Source organism: Typopeltis vanoorti, chromosome 10 (assembly GCF_054136105.1).
Source record: "Typopeltis vanoorti isolate ZY-2024b chromosome 10, IOZ_Tvanoo_1.0, whole genome shotgun sequence".
NCBI classification, from domain to species: domain Eukaryota; kingdom Metazoa; phylum Arthropoda; class Arachnida; order Uropygi; family Thelyphonidae; genus Typopeltis; species Typopeltis vanoorti.
Window position 1 is genome coordinate 103,409,260 of NC_143558.1, and position 23,572 is coordinate 103,432,831.

The 23,572-nt window shown below is 35.0% G+C and overlaps 1 protein-coding gene across 2 annotated transcripts in view; it reads right to left on the minus strand.

The window, feature by feature from the left end:
- FBXO11 (F-box protein 11) overlaps window positions 1-23,572 on the minus strand; it is a 412,771-nt gene that overhangs the window by 244,954 nt on the left and 144,245 nt on the right. For both annotated transcript variants that reach the window (XM_090399679.1, XM_090399680.1), the window contains exon 7: window positions 19,715-19,821. In XM_090399679.1, coding sequence (XP_090255805.1) covers window positions 19,715-19,821 — 107 coding nt within the window. The remainder of the gene's footprint in view (window positions 1-19,714; window positions 19,822-23,572) is intronic.

Below are 23,572 nucleotides of genomic sequence, written 5' to 3' on the forward strand. Positions count from 1 at the left end.
AGAATTTTGTTGATAGTATTTTGGATGTAACCATTTTTTAGAAAGGTATTGCTGATAACTTTAAATTCATCTTTAAGTGCTTGTTCACTGGAGCAAATCTTCAAAGCCCTTTTTAAGTGTATTAATGACTCCTAGTTTTTGTGTTGGGTGATGGTAGACGTTTTTGTGTATATATTGGCCAGTATGCGTCAATTTCTGGTAAACAGCGAAAGAAAGACTGCCAGAAGGAAGACGTGTGACAGATGTATTTAGAAACAGAAATATGTTCTGCTTTTCAATCTCGATTGTGAATTGTATGCATTTGTGTTGTTTGTTTAGGTGGCTGAGGAAAGTGTCTAGTGTCTGGAAGCCATGTGGTCAGAAAGCGAAAACATCATCAATGTATATAAGCATTGCTCAAAATGTTCCATGTAAAAGTTAGCAAATGGTGAGCCCATGGCTGTGCCTTGTTTTTGTAGGTAGAAAGTTTTGCCACACAAAATAGCCAGAACATAGTACATGTGCAAAGAGCGCTGTGATGTCAGGGAGGGTATTTGTCCTGTAATAGAAGGATTGTGTCATTGATTGGGACATTTGTGAAGAGGGCAGAGATGTCAAATCTGACTAATAAATCATTTTCTTCCAGTGTGATGTCTTTGATTTTGTTTACAAAGTGTTGTGTGTTTTCGATATAGGAGGGGGAATGACCTACCAACTCCTTGAGTGTTTATGCTAGTTTCTTGGCTAGGTGATAATTGGGATTGTCTATATCTTCGAGTATCGGCCGAAGTGGTGCGTTTTGTTTGTGAATCTTCAGTAGACTGTAAATTCTCGGGGGAACGAGCACAGTGCGGAAGTAATTTTTTAATGGTATCTTCGTCATGTGGCGACAGATTTTAGTTAGGTCTCTGTTTTCTTTTTTATTCGATTAGTAGGGTCATAATTAATTAGTTGATATGTGCTGTTGTCCGAGACTATTAGATTCATTTTTTCCAAATAAGTAGTTCGATTTAGAATAACTGTGGCACTGTCTTTATTGGCTCAATTAGGATGTCCAGATTTAATTTCAGTGATTTTACCACTGTCAATTCCAATTTTGTTAGGTTGCTGGTCATTGTTTTAGTATAATTTGAATTTAAAATGTTCATCATCATCATCATCATCAAATTCCTGCCATGTACCCTCAAAGGGTGTACAGGATATGACAGTACTACATGAAAAATTTACATCATTACTAACTTCCTATCTACAATTTTCCTCCAAATCAGTCTGTTACTTGTCAAGACTCCAACATATATAACAACAAAATGTTAGAAGTTTCCAAACGTTCTTTATCTGCCATGGTGGTGGGGATGAATCTTAAGCTTCTTTCTATATGATAAATAAAATCAACTTGGTTGAAAGTTTTGAGTGCCATGGCAATGTTTAAACCTTTGCTGAGTACCACGATCTCATCACTGTTCAGGGTATGGTTCGACTAGTTGACTACGTGACTATTCGCTGAAGGCAGTTGGTGGCTCCTGTAGACCCTTGCTTCTGGTTGGTTGTTGTCGTCACTGGCTTGTGGTTGGCTGTTATCATTCACTGCAGAGGAATTCAAATATGTGCGTTGTTTTTCCGAATGTTGTCGCTCTTTCAGTCGAAGAAATTTGGATATGAGTTTTGCCTTCTTTGTTTCCCGGATATGATTTGCCAAGTTGTCCATAATTCTGTCAAGGATATCCCAAATATCTGGGTTCAAACAACTTGAAAGATCAGATTTTAAATTCATGACCGTTTTGAGCATAAGCTAAATTCTTTCTTGTAGCCTGGATCTGTTCTCTGAGTAACGCTTTCTCCATGCGGTGGTATATTCGAAGTGTTTTCGTTTTTCTTTTTTCAAACTGCATCAAACTAAATTTTCTTTTTAGTTTGATGCAGTTTGGAATGAAATTGCTGTCTCTACAACAGTTTAAAAAAGCCAGTTGGTTAATCAAAACAGAAATATGAATCTTCAACTTATCATAGTGATTGCAACACTCGTGCATCGAATCTCCATGAATTATCAGAATCCTTTCCTTTAGTGTTACACAGTGATCAGCATTCATTTAATACAAATTATGGATTCTACAACCGTGTTATAAGTAATTATTTTAATTTCCCGATTTTATTTAATTTCAGTCGAGATTGAAAAGCACAACACATTTCTGTTTCTAGATACACTCGTCACACGTCTTCCTTCTGGAAGTCTTTTCTTCACTGTTTACCGTGAAGGAAACCAACACATACTGGGAAATATATACACAAAAACTAGAGGTCATTAATACACTTAAAAACAGGGCTTTGAAGATTTGCTCCAATGAACAAGCACTTAAAGATGAATTAAAGTTACACTTCCTAAAAAATGGTTACACCCAAAATACTATGAACAAAATTCTCTACAAGACCTCACTTAAAAATAAACAAGACTATAGTAAAACTGTAACCATTCCATATGTTAAAGTGATATTAGACAAAATAAACAGAATAGTAAAAAAATACAACCTTAAAGCAACCTTTAAACCGCCTGCAAAATTAAAGAACTTACTCAACACACCCAAGGATCCAATCCCAACCCCCCCACTGGCCCACCCTGGGGTATACTGTATTCAGTGCACCTGTAATTTGCCCTATATATTATATTAGAAATCCATTAAATACACAACACTTTGTAAACAAAATCAAAGACATCACACTGGAAGAAAATGATTTATTAGTCAGCTTTGACATCTCTGCCCTCTTCACAAATGTCCCAATCAATGACACAATCCTTCTATTACAGGACAAATACCCTCCCTGACATCACAGCACTCTTTGCACATATAGTACGTTCTGGCTATTTTGTGTGGCAAAACTTTCTACCTACAAAAACAAGGCACAGCCATGGGCTCTAGATTTTCTATTCTTTTCCACTGTAACAAATCTATCTATATGAAAGAAGGTTTCCCTGATGTTGTCTTAAATAGAATATAGCTTTGATTTAGTTAATTGATTTTATTTTATTTCGTTAATAATTGTAGTTTTATTTTATTTTCACTGGAGGTCAGGCCAGTAGAATAACCGTTGCTCAAATCATCGTCTCTTCAGTATACCATGTAAAATGTAATTTAGCTTGTCTCTGGATATGTATGTATGGATGTATATATGTATGTGTATGTGTGTGTACTCCAGATGATGACCTTCGTATGAAAGTCAAAACGTCGGGAAATTAAAATAATTATTTATGACACAGCTGTAGAGTCCATAATTTGTGTAAAATGAATGCTGATCACTGTGTAACACTAAAAGAAAAAGGATACTACAGAAGAGAATCTAGATGTCTGGAGTAATTTTTTGAAAGACTTATGAGACAGGCAGTGACAAAACAGTGATAAAAAATATTCAAGAGAAATGCAATCAGGAGTACATAATCGATATTTGAAACAAAAAAAGCAATCACAACTGTGTATATTATATTTCATTACATTATATATTTCCAGAAATGCTCAAACGTGGAAGCATAATTTCACCTGCCCTCTTTATTATGTACAAAAAGGACCTTCTTTCATGCTCAAACCCCATATATAATTTAGCTGATGATACTCCTCTCAACTCATATAACAAACTCTGCAATGTTCAAACATGTCAAGCTTTAAGATAATCTATAATAAATGCCCTAAATGCTGATCTCCATGATAACCTAGTTACCTTCAATTCTTCTAAAACAGTTTTGCCTTTATTCTGCAAAAGACCTTAGCTCTCCTCATTGTCTTTGATAATGCACAACTTAACTCTGAAGACCAGATCTGTAATTCGGACTGAAGTTTACTAGCAGCATTTTCCCACATAATAATAACTTCATTTCTATAGCAATCTATGCTACCAAAGAATATATCATCCTTTTTGCCATATTTATTTGTACGGGATAAATAACTAGCTATTTATCCTGTACAAATCCCAAATGAGAAACACACATTTGGGATGTGTGTGTTTCTCACATTTGGGGTGGTACACATAAAACCACTAAAAATTACAAATGCTGTTTTGTTCGTTGACAACTTGCCTCTGCCCTCTCTTTCTCCCTCACAGTCTCTTCAGCCACTGCCTCTGTGCCACTTCTACAGACAATTCCATAGGCACTTCAGCAGAAGTGGCATCCATCATGCCCCCAAGTCTGCTAAACTTAATATCAGCAGCAATGCTTCCCAAAACCATTTTACAGTTAAACTGCTGATTCACATAACCTGCTACTCCTGATCGTCTTTCATTTCATCAATGGGAATCTGCAGAATAGTATTCCTACAAAGTATATCCCAAGAACAACAGCCTTCAGCTTTTCAAAAAGAATATCAACAGATTACTTTGCTCTTAATCCCAGTTCACATACACACAAAACAGTCAGTTTATTAACGGTTGTGTGTCCTATTTTCCCAGTGATGTGAAACATGCAAATTTCATGAAACTAATTGAATAATTAAGCAACAATTTCAAATTCCAGCTATTTCCAGTACCCACCAATGGCACTCCCCCTGCCCCCAAAACTGGCTTAAACATAATCATATATTAGGCATGGACATTTCTCTTATCCTGTCCTACCATTAACAAAGAACTATAGTTATATGATAAAATTACTAAAAATAATTACAAAAAATATAATCATTTTGAAAGATCCAGAAAATACTATCAAGAAAAAAACAATTAGCACAGAAACGATTCCTTCAAACCAATATAATGGTTAATAGAGCTAAGTTTAAAGAACAGCTTTTTTTTCTGTGATCCCATCCATGGAAGGCTATGTTAACCTAGAGTAAAACAGCATTTGTACTGTAGGGTGTTCAAGGTTACATAATCTGGAAAACTACTCAAGAGGCTAAACAGAACTCTTTCAAGTCACTTCACGCCTCCAGTTAAGAAGGATGGTAGTTTCACACCAGGCAATTAAACTCATATACCACCTCAAGGCATTCATAAAACATCTGCACGCCATTACCCTATAACAGGGGGTGTTCAACCCGTCGATCACAATCGACCGCGGAGCTATTTTTGGTCGATCTCGTGTATTCCTCCTTACGTACAAATTTAATTAAAACTGAAAACATAATATTTCATTTATCATTATTTTGTATTATTTTTAATTCGCTTCAAGTATATTGCTATTGTTTATTTATTTTTCATTAAAATTGTCAAATCAGTAATTTTCTTATAAGTCCGGGCAAATGAATTAATTTGGATCAGTGGAAGTCAAACAGCGAGCCGAGTGAATACGATTATAAGCAAAGTGCAAAAACTCGATTGTAGCTTAAATATTAAATATTCCAAAGCACATTACATCGATATTTTAATCAGGTTAAATCCCATGAATATTGTAAAAAAATAAACTTTGTTTGTCTCGGTATAGTTTGTATTAGATGTTTTTGTAAATAACTCTTTTGAAGCTCTGTATATACTACTTTAATAAGAATATGTTAGTGTGTTAAAAACAAAGGCAATGTTTTTGTGCGTGAAGCTGTACATGGCGGCATTAGAAAGATTGTTATTGAAACTTGTATGTATGAGAAAGGCTTGCAGGCTCTAAGTGTAAACATCTCCGAAATCAGTCAGAAAGGGTTCAAACAACTTTCAGATGGCCAGCAACTTACAATCAAAAGAAAGCGGAGAACAAAAGGCATGCCGAACTTGAAACTTAAGATGAAAGACTCATACCGATTCTTTGGGGGTTGCAAAACTTCATGTGAGGTCTCAGAGGAGGACTAATAAAAAGGGACCAAAGCAAGCAGAAGGGGTCCCGGTTCCAGAATTACTGTCAGAGAGGAGGCCGCCCGGTCCAGAGTTGGTGTCAGAGAGACTGCCCGGATCCATGTTGCTTGAGAGAGGAGTTTCCCACTTCCAGAAAGGAGTTTCTCGGTTTGAGATGTTGCTAGAGAGAGAGAGAGACTACTTCTAGGCTGCAGACAAGGTTTCAATTTGCCGAAAGGAAGAGTTCCAATTGCTAGAGAAAAGTTTCCAGGCCAGGTCAATGTCACACATTCACCAGTGTGCGTTTTCATTACAATTTGATGAATCAAACGACTTCACTGATATTGCTCGGTTAATGGTATTTATTCACATGGTATTTCAAGATTATTCGAGTAAAGAAGAACTTTTGAAAATTATACCATTATTGGGAAGGACTAGGGGAGAAGACATTTTTTCGGCATTTGATGAATTTGTGAAACAACACAAACTTCTACATTTTAAACTTGCGTCTATTACTACTGATGGAGCTCCTGCAATGATAGGTAATAAATCAGACTTCATTTTATTATGTAAAAACGATGACAAATATCCAGATTTTTTAACGTACCACTGTATTATTCACCAACAAGTACTGTGTAGTAAAAGATTAAACACAAAAGATGTTTTGGATATTACATTTAAAATTGTAAATTCTGTTCAGGGAAAGCCCTGCAACGGCGGTTATTTAAATTACAGGCAGATGATGATAGGGAACTTCTGTTGTACAATAATGTTCGCTGGCTCAGCAGAAGGCAATTTTTAGAAAGATTTCTTTCTAAAAAATCTTTTAGTAAATTAAGCAATTTAAATTTAGAGTTACAAGGTAGAGATAAAAATTTAATTGACATGTTAAGTTCAATAAAAACTTTCCAACAATACTTACTTTTATTAAAGAAAAATATAAATGACTGCAAATTTAGACTTCTCCCATATTTATTAAAATTTTTTGAACAAAATCAAGAAGTGCTTCGCTATGATTTAAAAGAATTTATTCATGAAATAGAATTAGTTGAGGAAGAAATAAATTCAAGATTTAAAGATTTAATAAAACTGAAATGATTGTATCTTTATCAATAATCCATTTCAAGAAAACTTGAACGTCACAGAAATTTCAAATAAAATTAGTGGGCTGTTTGATATAAACCAAGCTGAAGTAGAACTTGAGATAATAAACATTCAGAATAGTTTACATTAAAAATCAATAAACAATAAAGTCATTTGGAAGTATGCACATGAAAACTTCCCAACATTAACTGATATTGAGCGAAAAATTCTGTTATGTTTTGGATTGACATACTTGTCAGAATCCGCTTTTTCAAATATGACCGTCATAAAAAAATCAATTAAGAAACCAAATTACAAATGATCATTTGGATGATTGTCTGCGATTGAACACTTCTTCATATCAAGTTGACTATGAAAATATTGCGAGGTCCAAACAATGCCAAATTTCACATTAACTTTTTTTCTTTTTTTTTTTAATTAACAAGCATTTCTTGTAACTTGCAAGTTTATAATCAATCTGTTGTTTTTTCTAAATTTTGTTTTCCAAAATAGAGAAATAAATATTTTATTCCAATATATATATATATATTTTTTTTTTGTTGTATTAAAATATTTGTTGTATTAAAATAATTAAAAGTGATAAATAAATTTTTAAATACACAAATAAAGTTTTTAGTTGTGTATTTTTTTTTAAAGTTGTTTATTTGTGCGTAATCAGATATCAGGGGTTTGGGGAATGTGATCTATATAAGAGAGTAGATCGCTGAATAACATATATAAGAGAGTAGATCGCCGAATTACTTTTTATACAAAAGTAGCTTGCATAGTAAAAAAAGGTTGAACATCACTGCCCTATAACATATGAATCCACAACCTGCTGGTTGGAGAAAGGAAATGCTATGCACTTGGCCATCCAAGTGTCATCCGAATACAATCAATTTTATCCAAACTATTGTTTGGAGTAATTCTGACACAATATAGCATCCATAGGATGTAAGCTTTCTTTTGTGACATTTAGGATCCTAAATAGTCATATGACAATGGAGAATAAAGACAAGAAGAAAATGCTATTGTATACCAATAAGTAAACTCTCACGATGAAGCCTGGTATGGAAAATTCTAATAAATTATTGTTATTACCCGAGTGAATGTAAACTTTGTTTACATTCACTCGGGTATGTTTTGCAACTTTTTGTACTATATCATTTTGGATTTTGTTACTATATATAATGTACAAGATAATAAATTGTAGCTTAATTTCTGAAAATATGACTTTATACTGCAAAAATAACAGTTATCTGGAATAGGAATGATAATTAAGGGTATACTTTACAATGCATAAATCATAAAATTTCCAAAGCTTTATTATTATTATGTTCCCTCCAAGGAAAATCCAAATACTCAAATAATGGCCCCTTTTTGGTCACTCATGCTTAAATATCTATCACATCGCTCTCTCTCTCTCTCTCTGAATACATTAATCAAAGACTCGTGACAATAATGATATTCCCCCCCCCACACACACACACAACATCACAAGAAGAACCTGGACCTGCTTGCTAACCACTCTATTAGTCAACTTCCAGAGATGAATGCAATGTATATTTCTATCATATTTCCTCTCACCTGTTTGTTCCTCAAACTATTGAAGATTACATTCCCTCAATTGCCTCATATGGATATTTCCCTAGGAGAGTTATGACCTTGGCCACTTGCTGCTAGTTTTAACTATCTCCCAATCTCCTTGGAACTAATGTGACCATATCTGTGCAATCTAGATAAGTCTTATCAAAGCTTGTCGAAGAAGGAGAAGAATAACAACTTCCATTTTCTTAAAAGTTAAAGTACTCTTCAACAGTGTAATTATCCTATGCATTAACATCCTAAGCAATGTGACCATTAAACTATAATTCTCTGTACATCATAATAACCAAGTTTCTAGTTTCATTAACTACTTGCAGCAAATTATCATTAACATAATACTCTGTTTGCAATGTCCACAATCCAAAATGACAGAAACATTAAAATGTCCCATTAATATTTTCCCATCTAATTAATCTGCTCAATCCAGCCTGCAGATTCTGTATCAGATATGTCCCTTATCAGACATCCCAACTTAGCATCATCAGCAAATAATTGGATACTACCTTCTTGGTTATCCTCAATATTATTCATATATTAGTTAAACAACAAATGCTCAAGTACACAAATAAGTGTATGCCACTTTATCACCCTTCTTCACTTAGACTCAGCACCTAGTTCTAATACCTGTCAGTCAGCCACTCCTCTCTATGTCACAAGTCTCTTATGAACACTCATCCCTTTGAGGTTGTATAACAACCTCATATGCAGAATCCTGTCATATGTCTTGGGAAAAATCGAAAAAGTATCATGATACATCATTTCCACTGAGCTATATTGTCACTCTGTGATAGAATATGAGCAGATTTCTAAAGCGATCTACCCTTAACAAAACCATGTTGACTTCTATTAAACGCTCATAGTACTATCTATCCATCTTTTGATATAATTCTTAACCAAAACCATACCCAAGTATCTCCATTGTTGTCATTAGGGTATGGTATGGTATGATATTCCTAACCAATATCATACCCTCGTGACCAAAATGGAGATATTAGTTGGTCTGTATTGGTACCTGTCTTAGGTCCATGCTTGTATAATGGAATTATCATGCTCTTCTGCCACTGCTAAGGTATCATGTATGTGCCAAGGCTCATGTTAACAAGCAGGTGAAGGATGTTGCCAACTCTCTTGCACCTTCCTTTAGTTTCTACACCAATATCCCATGTAGTTTTATATGTGTATGTGTCAATCCATAACAAAAGTAGTTGATGATACCAAATTTTTGATTTGGGAGATAGTAGAAGTCTGTAAGTGTAGGTTTATGTACAGACTTCCAAAAATATACCAATCTGAGGTCATAATCTCTAAAAATGGTAATTTATTATTGATCACAAATATCAAACCTACACACAATAACCACAAACTCCATGCTAAATCTTCCCACTATAACCAAGAATGAAGAACCATATCATGCATCTTGAGAAATAACAATAAAAAAAAAAAAAGTACCCCTGTAATGCACTGGAAGAACAATAGGACAGCATGCCCTTCAAATGGAAAAAAACAACTGAGTATGTAACTGAATGGAATTTTTATTTAGACTTTTAAATGGAAGGTGAGTTAGCCTATCTCATGCAGGAGTAACAGTTTTTTCTCCCAAACCAAGTTTTGCATCCTGTACATATACTGGCAAATTGGCCAGAAAACACACCCAGTTTGCAGATAAAATAATAGTATTACACTGGTTTCATGTGATGACACCATACTTGTCTGTATGGACCTCATGGTCTGTATAAGCAAGTATGCACAGGCATTTATTTATTTATACACTAAATAAATAAATATTAAAAAAGAAAGCGCTTAAACCTCCTAAATAATGGTTATCTTATTATAGAAGAGTTTTTTTTTTTATATGCTAGTATATATAGTTTACTTAAAGCTATTATGTTAGGCATATTATTTGTCAACCTGGTTGACTGAGTGGTTAAAGTATTCATTCCCCAACCAACAGGTTGTGGTTTCAGAAGTGGCTTGTGAAAGTTCCATGTTTGGTCTAGAGCAGTTTTCCGGATAATGTAAATAAAAAGTACAAAAGAAAAAGTTTTAGCCCGCCCATGATACTAACGTATTATAGGTTTTTCATTAAAAGAACTAAATATTAAAGTTGTTTCCTGTTTCAAAATTGTGCAGCATTCAGAGATCTTCTACAGATAATACTTTTTTCAAATATACCTAGGTATTTGCTTGTGACAAAAAGTTACAAATACAAAAAAAAAAAATTGTTTTTGTAGAAACAACAGAAACATTCCATGTTTCTGTTGTCAGAATGCAATAATCAGATTTGAATCTTGGATTACCTAGATTCAAATAATGGTTGAAGAATTTCACTGCCTAATGTGAGACCACCACCATGCTTACTAAAGACCTGAAGTGACATGAAAAAGTTCCATCTTTGGTGTCTGGAACAGGATTTCTGATTATCTAATCCTCAGCAGTCCCAAAGTACTAATACTAATGTACTATAGTCTAAATGCCTTTCATTAGTGGGATTCTCCTAAAAAGTGAAAGAGTGCCTCATCCAACAATTCCCATCCTCTAAGACATGAATCCTACCCATAAAGCTGTTTGCCTTTAGTGAACTGTTTTAATGAAGAAAAACACAACAGTGATGTTACTCATTAATCACAACAATGTAACTGTTGTGATTTATGAGTAACATCACTGTTCCCAAAAATGCCTCTACGAAATATACCTTTTTATGATTGCAATCATTTCCTTACTTCAATTATGGGGGAAAAAAAAATACATATCGAAAACAGCTGTAAATATAACTGTTGTGATTAATCATGTCTCATTATACAAGAATGCTGCTATGAAAATCATTTTTTTTTCATGACTGTCTGCAATCATTTCCTTATTGTCACTTCATATTTTAAATCTCCTATATCCTGAACCAATCTGAAGATGTCCCTATCAACAATAAGGCAATCAATAAGTTTTTGTGTGTGTGTGTGTGTTTTCTCCAAATGCACACTTTTATACTGGAACGATGTTAATAACGAGCAGCCTATGTCCACATAGCAAAAATCTAAAAAGTACTTATTACCAATTTCTCAAATTTTCCAAAAGTGTTTTCAATGTGTGAATTTTGTATCCTATATTGCTATTTAAAAGACCTACTATTTCCTTTTCTTTATGTATACCGTAATCTACTGTTAATGTAACCTTCAAAACAATGACCCTTCAGTTAACCAACCCTTGCATGCCAACCATCTTCTGGTGCAGCATCACGTAATTGTACTTCAAATATCAGACACTTAAGCTATCGGAACAACAAACTGCCTTCCAAATGTAAAAAAAAAAAAAAAAAAAAAGGTAGATTACTGTATTAATCTCTCTCCAATGATTCAAGAAACTCGTATACTTCCTCTGTGGCATATCTCACTGTCTAATCGCATAGCACTTTTACATGAAACTGTCTCTAATTCAAGCAGTTTAACTTTCTGTATAGTATCAAACAGAATAGCTGTTGTAATTTGTATGTCCTGATCTCTAGTGCTTAATACATTATTTAACATCTGAAAAAATTTCCTTCAGATGTTAATCTATATGAGCCTAAAAGGCTTAAATATAGCAGTGGCAATGATTAAATGAAATTAGACATGTTATTATATATATAACTTTAAAAGAAGCCATCAAGAAAATGATAATAAACATCCAAATCTTCAAGTAAGAAACAAACTTTGAAAAACATTTCGACATGGCTGAATGCTTAAGAATGCAAAGAAAAGGTTGTGGAGGGATTATAAAGAAAAAGGTGATCACCATGCATATGTACTATTTAAAAGGCAAATATAGGATTTGATCTGTCTTATCAGGCCAGAAACTATACAAGTATTAATGAAAGGCAAACTTACAGGCTGTACATAAAATATATCTTTTAAGCAATATAATGCTAAACAATTCATGTTGAATGTTTCTATTTTGCTAAGCTCATGATCATTTTCAAAACTTTGTTTTTTGATTTTACTTTCAAAGGCAAATGTCTGTACTTGGTTATAAAATAACAACAGATTTTAGTACCATTCATTTAATAGTTTCCAACACCAAGATAAGGCTATTTTTTTACTATAATGCAAACACAATGCAGGATATACAGAAGAGCACACTTATATACTCTCAGTAAGAAGGATAAATCAGAAGTTAGATGGATGAATAGTTTCATTAAGCAGGAGTCACACACAAAGAAAAGGTTGTGTAGGGATTATAAAGAAAAAGGTGATCAGCATGCCCATGAGCAGTATAAGATGCAGGCAAGAAGGGGGACTAGTACGGTAAAGAAGACTGAAGCTAATTCTGAAAGAAAGCTAGCTGATGGAATGACTAGGGAATGGTGACTTCAAAAGTGCTGGTGGTGGTGGGGGCGGTAACAGAACCCAAACCAAATTGTTGAAATATTGAGTGGGCATTTTGCAGGGTGTATACCATCTAGGTGGTGATATATAGTAATGCTAGATGTGACACTGATTGATAGGAGATGGAGGTGCTTAAAATATTGCAGAACCTAAATACAAGTGCAACCATGCAATTAGATGGCATATAGAGACCAATGTATTATGAGAACATGCAAGGGAATTATCAGCTTCTCTGACCAAGATATTTAATTTAAGCTTCAGTACTGGAAAGAGGACAAAATAGCTCCACTGCATAAAGTAGGCTCAAGACAGAAGTAGCAAATTACAGACACCAATCAGCATCTCAGAAGTAATGGTTAAAGTATTAGAGAAATTGGTAAAGGAGAATTCAAAAATGGGTAAAGGACAACGTGGTGTGAAGGATAGGTGACCTGGCTTAGTAATTTGCTTACTTTTTATAACAAAGTGACAATGGAGTTGGATAAAGGTAATGTCTAACTCGGTGATACTTCTGGACTTTGCAAAGGCACTTGACAAGATTCAACATAAAACTCTGTTGCATAAAGGGCTTAAATGATTATATACAGTTGTTTGCAGAGGATGCAAAGTTGGAGAGCATTGCGAGAAGTAGAGCAGATGTAGCTTTGCAAGAAGACCTAAATAACCTGTCGGAATGGGTGTGTGTGTGTGGGGGGGGGGTGTTAGTTTATATTGGAAAGTGTAAGTTTTAAAATTTGGGAAGCAAAGATGGAGATATTAGGAAAAAACTTGCCATTGTTTTAACATTCTGGAACGTGTTAGTAGAGCTCATCTCAGATCGTATGGTCACTTAAAAAGAATGGGAAAGGAAAGATTAGTAAAACAAGTGTTCTTTGCCAGGAAAAACCCAGAGGAAGACCAAGATGTAGATGGATTGATACAGTAAAGTCTTAAAAGACAAAAATACTGTATTTTCCTGAAAATAAGACCGGGTCTTATATTAATTTTTGCTCCAAAAGACGCACTAGGGCTTATTTTCAGGGGATGCCATCAACAAAGGACTTGAATGCAAGTGCACGTTTAATAACTTTAGTATCTTCCAGCTTGAACAGTGTTATCGATCCTCTCAGAGACAGTTCATATCGCTGAAGGAAGCCATCCAGCCAGTGTTGTGATGCTTTGAATTCTTCTGGGGATATTTCTAACTGTGGTACCATTGCAAGGGCAAATGCTTGAATATCAGCCCTGCGCAAAACCAAAGCCATTGCTCTCCTGTCAGCAATTCATTCACGGATGATGTCTTCCAGCTCAGGAAATAATGGTTGCAACCTGATCCACACTTGCGCTTCTTAGCATTTCCCTCGTCCACCTGTTGACTGAGTTATCGTACTCTGCTCGCCATTTTTGGACCATTCGGAGATCCAACTTCTTCTCTTTGCAGAAAGCCGTAAGATTCTTTCCCCGGAAGTCCTCCACGATTCCTTTTTTGTACTCGACAGAATAGGTCTTTCTTTTAGCACTCATCTTGTCTGGGGATCAAAATATTATTCCCTTTAAATCTACCATTAAATCAAGTGTTAATTGAAGACTTATGAGACAGGAGTGGCAACAAAAATGATGACAGTTAAGATTGATGGTCCACATAAAAGTGACGAAAAATTGCAGGCACCAAAATTAATTCAGAAAACCTTTCTTTATTTCACACGAGTGCATTAAGTACATCTGTTACAACACACACCGTATTGAATTATGAAGATTCATATTAGACACACAACCACGTCCGTTCGTTATCAAGTGCGCATGTTATTCGTGCGTTGTGTCTGTACTCTGATTGGTCATTCGGCAATAAGTCTCGAGTTCATCTGTTTACATAGGCATTTACCTCTCGTACAAAGGCACCAGCTTGGGTATTTACAAACTTAATTATAATTTATATTATCATTTATTTTAAGTATTAATGTCAATAATATTATTTATTTATATTTAATTATATATTAATATTATTATTTTATAATTCAATACGTCCATCGTGTGTTGCAACGGACGTACTAAATGTGTCTGTCTGGCTCAGGATCTTAACTGGGGCTTATTTTTGGGGTAGGGCTTATATTACGAACATCCTGAAAAATCATGCTAGGGCTTATTTTCCGGTTAGGTCTTATTTTCGGAGAAATACAGTATAAGATCTAATAATATTAGAAGCTTGACAGATAACAGATTAATCTGAAGAAAAATTGTTGATCAGAAGTTAGTATTTCTCTGAAAATAAGACTTGATCGACGAAAAAAAAGACGAAAATCAAAGCCTTGTACAGGGGGAATCGATTTCCCCTGTTCAAGTTTTTCATGTAGTACTATCATAATTATCCTGCATACCCACTGAGAGTTCATATCAGGAATTTGAGGATGATGATGATAGGGATGCAGAGTATAGGATTGGGGGAATATTTTAGAGGAGGTGGAGGTGATAAAAGATCTGGGGGTAATGGCAGAGTGACTTGAAATTTCGTGGACAAGTTGCAATGACAATACAGCAGTGGAAATCGTGGAAAACCTTGTACAGGGGAAATCGATTCCCCCTGTACAAGGCTTTGATCAGACTACATATGGATTACTGCAAAAGGATGATGAGATGTTGGAGAGGGTTCAGACATAATTGACAAAGCTGGTTTCTGATCCATGGAGTTGGTAAGGGGTAATTACCAGATTAATGTGAATAAGCTTTTTCACAGAATATCTGGAGATGGGGGAGAGGATCAAGAGGCCATTCCTGAAATCTGTTAAAGGTGGGCGTAAACAAGGGGATGAGGAGTAGATTTTTTGCATGGACAAAATGCAGGGACAGTGAATGCATTTAAATCAAGGTATGGTGAGTTGTGCATGTGAGAGCGGGACCTCCCACAATCAATCTCTTGACTCCATGGAGGTCTGTTGATAATAATAATAAATTGGAGGAGTTAATGATGCTAAACTTGGAAGAGCAGTAATAAATGAGGGTGATGCAGAGATTCTGCAGGTAGTCTTAATTAGACTAGCAGTATGGATAAAGGTAAATGGCTGCCAGTTTAATATGGCCAAGCATAAGATGATGCACTTTGGAAAGAAGAGTTTATGAAATGTGTACTATATTCATGGAACCAAATTACATGAAAATGATGAAGACAGATTTGGGGGGTGATTGTGGACAGAGAGAGAGAGAGAGAGAGAGAGAGAGAGAGAGAGAGAGAGAGAGAGAGAGGAGGTTTCAAGGGCATATATTGTGAACCAAAACAGCACATCAGATTATTGAAGAATAGAGAGGTTATTGGATAGATTATTATTGTTCCCCTATACGAGGCTTAATAAAAAGACATCTGGACTACTGTGCAAAGATCTCGAGACCCAGAGTCTGTTCACTCTCCTAATCTTACTTAAAACTCTCATATCTACAGTGTCTCCAGTTAGTATCACATTCCTCAAAGTCATGCATAAACGCTGAAGAAGTTTTCACCATGCTCCTTTCAAACACTTTGCTGACACTTCATTCCAAGCTGCCTTGATGTTGTTAATGCCCTTCAAAATATCAAATGACCGCCAATAGTCTTTAATAGTTTTTCCTGAAGTGTCCAAGACTCTTACCATTTCCATAAATGTTATACGGAGGTAATAGGCTTTGAAGATTGATATAATCCCCTGATCCATCGGTTGCAAAAGCGATGTTGTGTTTGGGGACATGTAAATAACCTTGACATCCAATGGTGTTCTTACTTCGGCAAGGTTTTGAGGATGTCCAGGGGCATTATCCAAGAGAAGCAATGCCTTGGCTGGCAAATCATTTTCTTTACAGAAGCGAAGCACAGTAGGACAAAAATAATTTGTGTACCAATCTATAAAAATGTCTTGTGTTACCCAAGCTTTCTTGTTCCATTTCCAATAGATTGGCAGCATGACTTTTAGAACCTTGAAGGCAGGTGGTGTCTGTGAATGGTACACCAACATCAACAAAGTTTCGGAGACATTTCCACCCACCAAAAGGGTAAGTCTATCTTCTGCAGCTTTAAAACCTGGAGCAGAACGTTCTTCACAGGAAATGAAGGTGCATGATGGCAATTTTTTCAAGTAGAGTCCAGTCTCATCGACATTAAAAATGAGATCAGGAGGATAACTTCCTTGATCTACACAGTCTTGAAATTCTTTAGGAAAAGCAGCCGCTTCCGCAACATCTGCACTTGCTGCCTCACCACATAATTTGACACTATGGCACTTACTTTGAGACTTAAATCTCATGAACCATCTTTATATGAAATGTTTCTTCTTCTCCATCTGTCTTTTTAAGATCCTCAAAAATTGTTTTTGCTTTCTCAGTTATAACAGCCTGTGTCAGAGGAATGTTTTTCTGATTCAAGTCATCCACCCATAATGATAATTTTTCCATTTTTTTGTGAAGTTTACCTCTGTTATATCTTACATGTTTTGCATTTAGTACTACCGTAGATTGTTGCGCATACTGTTTTATTCTATCTTTATTTTTCATGATTGTAGTAACAGTCAATGGAGGTAAGTTCATACTTCTACAAACATTAGCACGTGTCTGCCCATCTTCCATTCTTCGAATCACCTCCATCTTCTTTTCAAGTGCGATTGATTTCCACGCCTTCTTAACACCAAGTTCTGTTAACTTTTCTGCACTTCTATTATCAGACATGGTATATAATTACCATGTCTAATAATAGAAGGTAATCAATTTAATTACGTATGTATGTAAAAAAAATTAAATAGAACAATTAGGTAGATTCAATAGTAAAACTCAGTTTAATACATATATGTCGTAGTAGCTCGGTAATAAACACTCAAACACTAGGGTGCCTGCTAGTATCATTTCTTAGTCAGACCACACTACAGTAAGCGCAGGCATTGGGTATTGTGAATCGGCGTAAATTGAACCGTCGTAAACTGACGGCTGCCTGTATTTAAAATATATATATTGTTGAAAGATTGGTTATAAATTAAAAATTTTTTAAATTATATTCTTGTTTAATCCTTTATTAAAGTGTAAACAAACTAAGTTTGATTAAAGTGTAAACAAACTAAGTATCTCCCCAAACTTGACTACTTGTATAAAGAGGATGTTGACTTTGTATCAGTTGCCTTAGTATCTCACAATGCAAAGCTCATCGTTTCGGCTGTGTATAATGCTATGCATTATTGAGAGAGCCACTACCCAGACTGGTTTCAGCCTTTACTAAGGTACTGTTAAAGTGCAGGGGTACATCAAGATCACCTCTAAATCTCACTGTGTAACTTGAAAGGATCACTACTGATCACTCCATGACAAGAAACTCAATGACATGCAAAAACCTACTCCTGAGGAGAACCTCTCTACTCCCCAAGAGGCAAGTCAGTCCAAAGCAACCATTACTAAATGTCATCAGTGGGAGCTAGACCAGAAGACATATTTTTATGAGTAGAGAAAAGGTGTAATTTTAACCTTATTATTAAAATACTCTGGATTACAACTAGTTGAGAAAAGTTTTTTTTTACTATATGTATAAATGGTACATGACACATTATATTCAAGGAAAGGAAGAAGCTATAGCATTCAACACTAAACACAAACTTCTCAAATGACAGACAATTTTAAGTAATGTTCACAAATTAGAAAATTAGACGATGATACTCATGATGTCATGCTACAATCCCATGAAACTTTTTTTTTGTAGAAAGAAGTACAGACGTTTTCTGCATCATATAAAGAAGTCAATTAAAAAAATTAATAACAATAATTGGTTCTTGGCGGATACCTAAATAGCAAAGCAAAACCCAGATAAGTAGAAATGTTTTGGGAAAAATTGGATTAAATGACAAATTTAATAATAAGCGCCTCTGTAGTGCAACTGGAAGAATAACGGTTGTGCCCTTCAACTGGAAAAGGCACAAGTTCGATTCTCGTCATGACGGGAGGAATCTTTATATGGATTTTTTCATTTGAAAGTGAGTTAGCCTATTTCATACGGAGGTAGCAGGGTTTTTTTCTCCCGAAAACTTGGGTTTTTCATCCAGTATACAGACAAACTGGCCCTTCAGAACACATGCAATTTACAAACAAAAATAATAGTGGTGGTAGACAGTAGATGGCGATGGTAGTAGAGGTAGGGTGCAGTGATGGAGATAGCGTCAGGAAATAATAATGTGAAGTGCCTACTGAATTTTTGTTGGTGACATGGACTTGTATGTTTCTTAAATGAACAGCAGAGGAAGGATTAGAAAACATTTTTGATTCGGATGGTAAGAAAAAGATAAAAAGGAAGATCTCATCGAACTCAAAAAGTCAGTAGTCCCTTAGGGAAAAATATATATAAAATCTGATAGAATAGAAAATTAACAAATAACACAGTGAAATGGAATAAAATTAAGCAGAACTGTAATAAAATGAACTTAATTATGAAGAGCTTTTATAAAATTCTTTAGGAATAAAGGATATTATTATTATTATTATTATTTGACACCTCCAGGGAGTCCAAGGACTCATGGAGGAAGAGCACCTGCTCTACAACTCCATCTTCACCATTCAATCACCAACTGACCACAAATACTCCAATGCCATCTACTACCAACTACCACTGGTATTTCCACAGACAATCACAAACATTCATGCCCACGACAGGATTTGAACCCACAGCTTTTTGGCTGGAGACCAGATACACTATCCACTCGGCCATATCGGCTATCCACTCGGACAGTGACAAATTACAAACATTACTAGTATGATCTCCAAAAACTGTCTGTAACAATTAATATTTTTGTATGAGATTAACATTATAATGCAATAAATTTTGAATCATAAAAAAATGTTTATCAGAAAAACTTCCACATATCAAAAAAAAAAAAAAATATATTAATTAAAAAATAAATAAATAAAAAACTGGATGAAATTATATTCAATTCATATAAGAATCACAATTAAATGGAATACTACTTTTATAAACTTAATAGTAAACTTACTTTGAGAGTTACATATCCTAAGTATGATTCTTTTGCTCCTTCAACAAAAGTTATTGTAGATTCACTTTCTCTTTCTAATATAACATTTTCAGCAACATTACCAGGTGCTGATTAAAAGAAAAAATAATGCACATACATATTTTATATAAAATAATTGTAAATGAATAAGACATTATTAATATTCAAGAATGTGAAACATGGACAATCTAAAGTGTTAAAGGCCGTTAAAACAGAATGAGAAGTGAAAATAATAAAACAGGTTACTTGACGGACCTGTGTTTCACTCAGGATTTCTCCATGAGTGCAGGTCACAAAGATGCCTCCAACAACATTACCAACGATCTCGAGCCTCTCTTCAATGTTATATCCATAGATTTCACTAGTGGATCTTCCCATCTTGTAGGTGGTCTTCCTGGTTTTCTCTTTATTCCTGGTTGCCAGTTGAGTATTCCATATGTCCATCTGTTATCCGTGAGTCTGGCCATGTGACCTGCCCATCTCATCTTGCTTTCATATACTGCAGTTTCCACATCTTTTATGCCTGATCTCTTTCTCAGTTCCGTGTTTCATGTTCATGTTCCATGCAGTCATTCATGGAATGACTGCATGGCTGTCATTCCATGAATGACAGCCATGCAGCTTTCTTTCTTTTCACTAGTTCTTCAGATAAATCGTTATTCATTTTTACTGTTTCTCCTAAGTATTTTAAGAGTCAACTTGTTCTATAGGGATGTTATTAATACATAGGTGACTGTCACTTGTGTATATGTTTTTGATATATTTTGTTTTTTCTAGATTCAATTCTAAGCCTATCTTACTGCTGTTTGTGTATATTTTTTCACCCATTTCTTCTAGGTCTTTTGGGTTGTGGGATATCAGTACTAGGTTATCGGGCAAAGCAAACATAAGGATTTGTAGTTTTTCACCATCTATGCTTATTCCATTTAGCTCAATTTTTTTTCTGCATGTATTTTAAAGTGCTGGTAAATAGATTTGGGGAGAATCATGTCGCCTTCTCAGACACCCTGTCTTCATCATCATCAAATTTCTGCCATGTACCCTCAACGGGTGTACAGGATATGACACTACTACATGAAAAATTTACATCATTACTAACTTCCTATCTACAATTTTCCTCCAAATCAATCTGTTACTTGTCAAGACTCCAACATTATCAGATCTTATATTTCTATCGTCTAAGGCACTTTGTACCTTATCAATCCGCCTATATCTTGGTCTTCCTCTGGGTCGTTTTCCTGCCAACCTGGCAGAGAACACTTGTTTTGCTAATCTTTCCTCGCCCATTCTGTTTAAGTGACTATACCACCTGAGATTAGCTCTGCTAACGCATTCCTGCATGCTGATAAATATCGTTCTTTCCTAATATCCTCGTTTTTAATATGATATTGCCATTGATGCCATCTGTTCACGCCTCTAATCTTTCTCAGGACTCTCGTATCTGCGGTCTCTAGTCTTTGGCCAAGTGTTTTACTTCTGACCCAGCTCTCAGATCCATAAGTTAAAACTGGTTTGAACATTGTCTTGTACACAGCTAATTTAGTGTTTTGACTAATTTCTCTCTTATTCCATATGAATTTATTCAATTGATTTCCTATCAATTGAATAAATTGATTGAAAGAAATTGAAAGAAACCAGCTTTGTTGATTCTGTTGTCTATTTCTATATTTAATTTACCATCTTTACTAAAAATCGTGCCTAAGTAGCTGACATGTTTTACTTGTTCCACAGGTACTCCGTTCACAACACAGTTGACTTTTTCACTGATTCTGCCTATTTTCATTGTCTTTGTCTTTTTATTGCTGACCTTCATACCATATCTATTACAAAATAGTTATTCAATTTAGTCAGGGAATCTTGCAGACTTGTAGCGGATTTATTTAGAAGTATAACATTGTCCGCATAAAGCAAAGAGCTGACATTAACATCTCCAATTTTGATATCATGTTTAATACCACTTTCCTTCATAATGTGATCCATATAGATAATGAATAACAGAGGGGATAATGTACATCCTTGTCTCACACCAGATTTAACATTAAACCATCTTCCTGTACTTCCTTCAATTCTAACTGCTGACTTACAACTCAAATAAAGACTAAGTATTGCTTGATATAATGCCCCATTGACACCATATAACCATATAACTGTAGCATATTGAATAGCTTCTCTCTTGGCACCTTGTCACTTGCCTTTTCCAAATAGATAAAACTTAAATACAGATCCTTGTTATATTCCCATGATTTCTCCACTATTTGTCGTAAAGTGAAGATCTGATCCTGACAGCCTCTATTTGGCCTGAATCCAGCTTGTTCTTCACCAAGCCTTTCTTCCACAATTCTTCTCAGCCGTTTCTCAAGTATACTTGCATAGATCTTACCAGGAACACTCAGTAGGGAAATACCTCTGTAATTCTCATATTCAGTTTTATTTCCCTTTTTATATATAGGTACTATGAGAGCTCTACTCCAATCATTGGGAATTCGTCCCTCTGTCCAGGCATTCTGAACTATGCAGTGCAGCCACTGTAAGACTTTTATACCACCATACTTCAGCATTTCTGGTCGAATATCATTTACTCCTGCTGCTCTCTTTATATCTATATTTATAGGTTGATCAAATAGGGTTATTTGTGTGGTATTATTTTTGTTAATTTCTTTTATCATGTCGATATAAGTAAAGTCCATATTTATTTCCAGTAAGGCACTGATGACTGCATTGTGTTCTATGGTATCAAATGCTTTTTTAAAATCAATAAAGAGGAAACATAGAGGGATTCGGTATTCTCTGCATTTTTCTGTTAGTTGTGAAATGACCTGGATATGATCTATTGTGGAGAAGCCTCTTCTGAATCCTGCCTGCTCTCTACTGGAGTTGTCTTTGAGTGTGTGTTTGGATTTTGTTCAATATTACTCTGTTTATGATTTTATATATGTGAGAGAGTAGACAGATTGGACGAAATTTTTTTTATGTTTTACTTGTTCCCTTTTTTGAATAGTAGTATGGTTTTTGAGGTCTTCCATTCCTATGGAATCTTTCTTTCTTTGAAGTACCATGTGACTCTAGCAGCCAAGGCTTTGAAAAATAATTGGTCCACCCTGTTGGATTTCTTCAGCCTTAACATGATCAAGTCCTGAGGCTTTACCTTTACTCATTTTCTTAGAGGCATGTTCTATTTCTTCTGGAAGTACATCTGGTATATTGTTTGGTTTTGGAATGATAGGTTCTGAAACTTGGCACTTAGTTGCACAGAGATCTTTATAAAAATTCTGCACAATTTCTTCTATCGTTTTTCAATTAGTATGTTTTTCTCCATTTTGATCCTGTAAAGCAGATGGAATTGACTTTAAAATTTAAATCTTTCTCTATGTTTTTCAGGCTGGTTTTTGCACTGCTTCTCTTAGTTTTTGTATTCTGAAAGCTTTGTAGTCTTCTGGAATTCTTTTCCTTAGTAACTTACAGATAATTTTGTATTCTAAAAAATTTTCTTCAGATTTCTTCAGTTCTTTTCTCTTTTTCAGTAATTCTATAGTTTGAAGTGAGAGTCGTTCTCTTTTGTTTTGTTTCACAGGAATTTCTGATTTTTTTCTTGCAGTCATTAAATAAAACAGGTTGAACGTTTGTTGTGCAGAGTGCAAAACCCCAACTACAAAATTTGGAAGTGGTGGTGTGATGGTATGGTCCTTTTAGTCAACTTGTTCTATAGGGATTCTGTTTTTCCTGGTTTGGCCTTGGACTTCTGTTGTGGTGCCAAGAACACTGAACTCCAAGAGGTAACTGAACATTCTGGACACTGCAATGCTTCCTACTTTGTGGCATTTCTACGGAACAGACCATTGT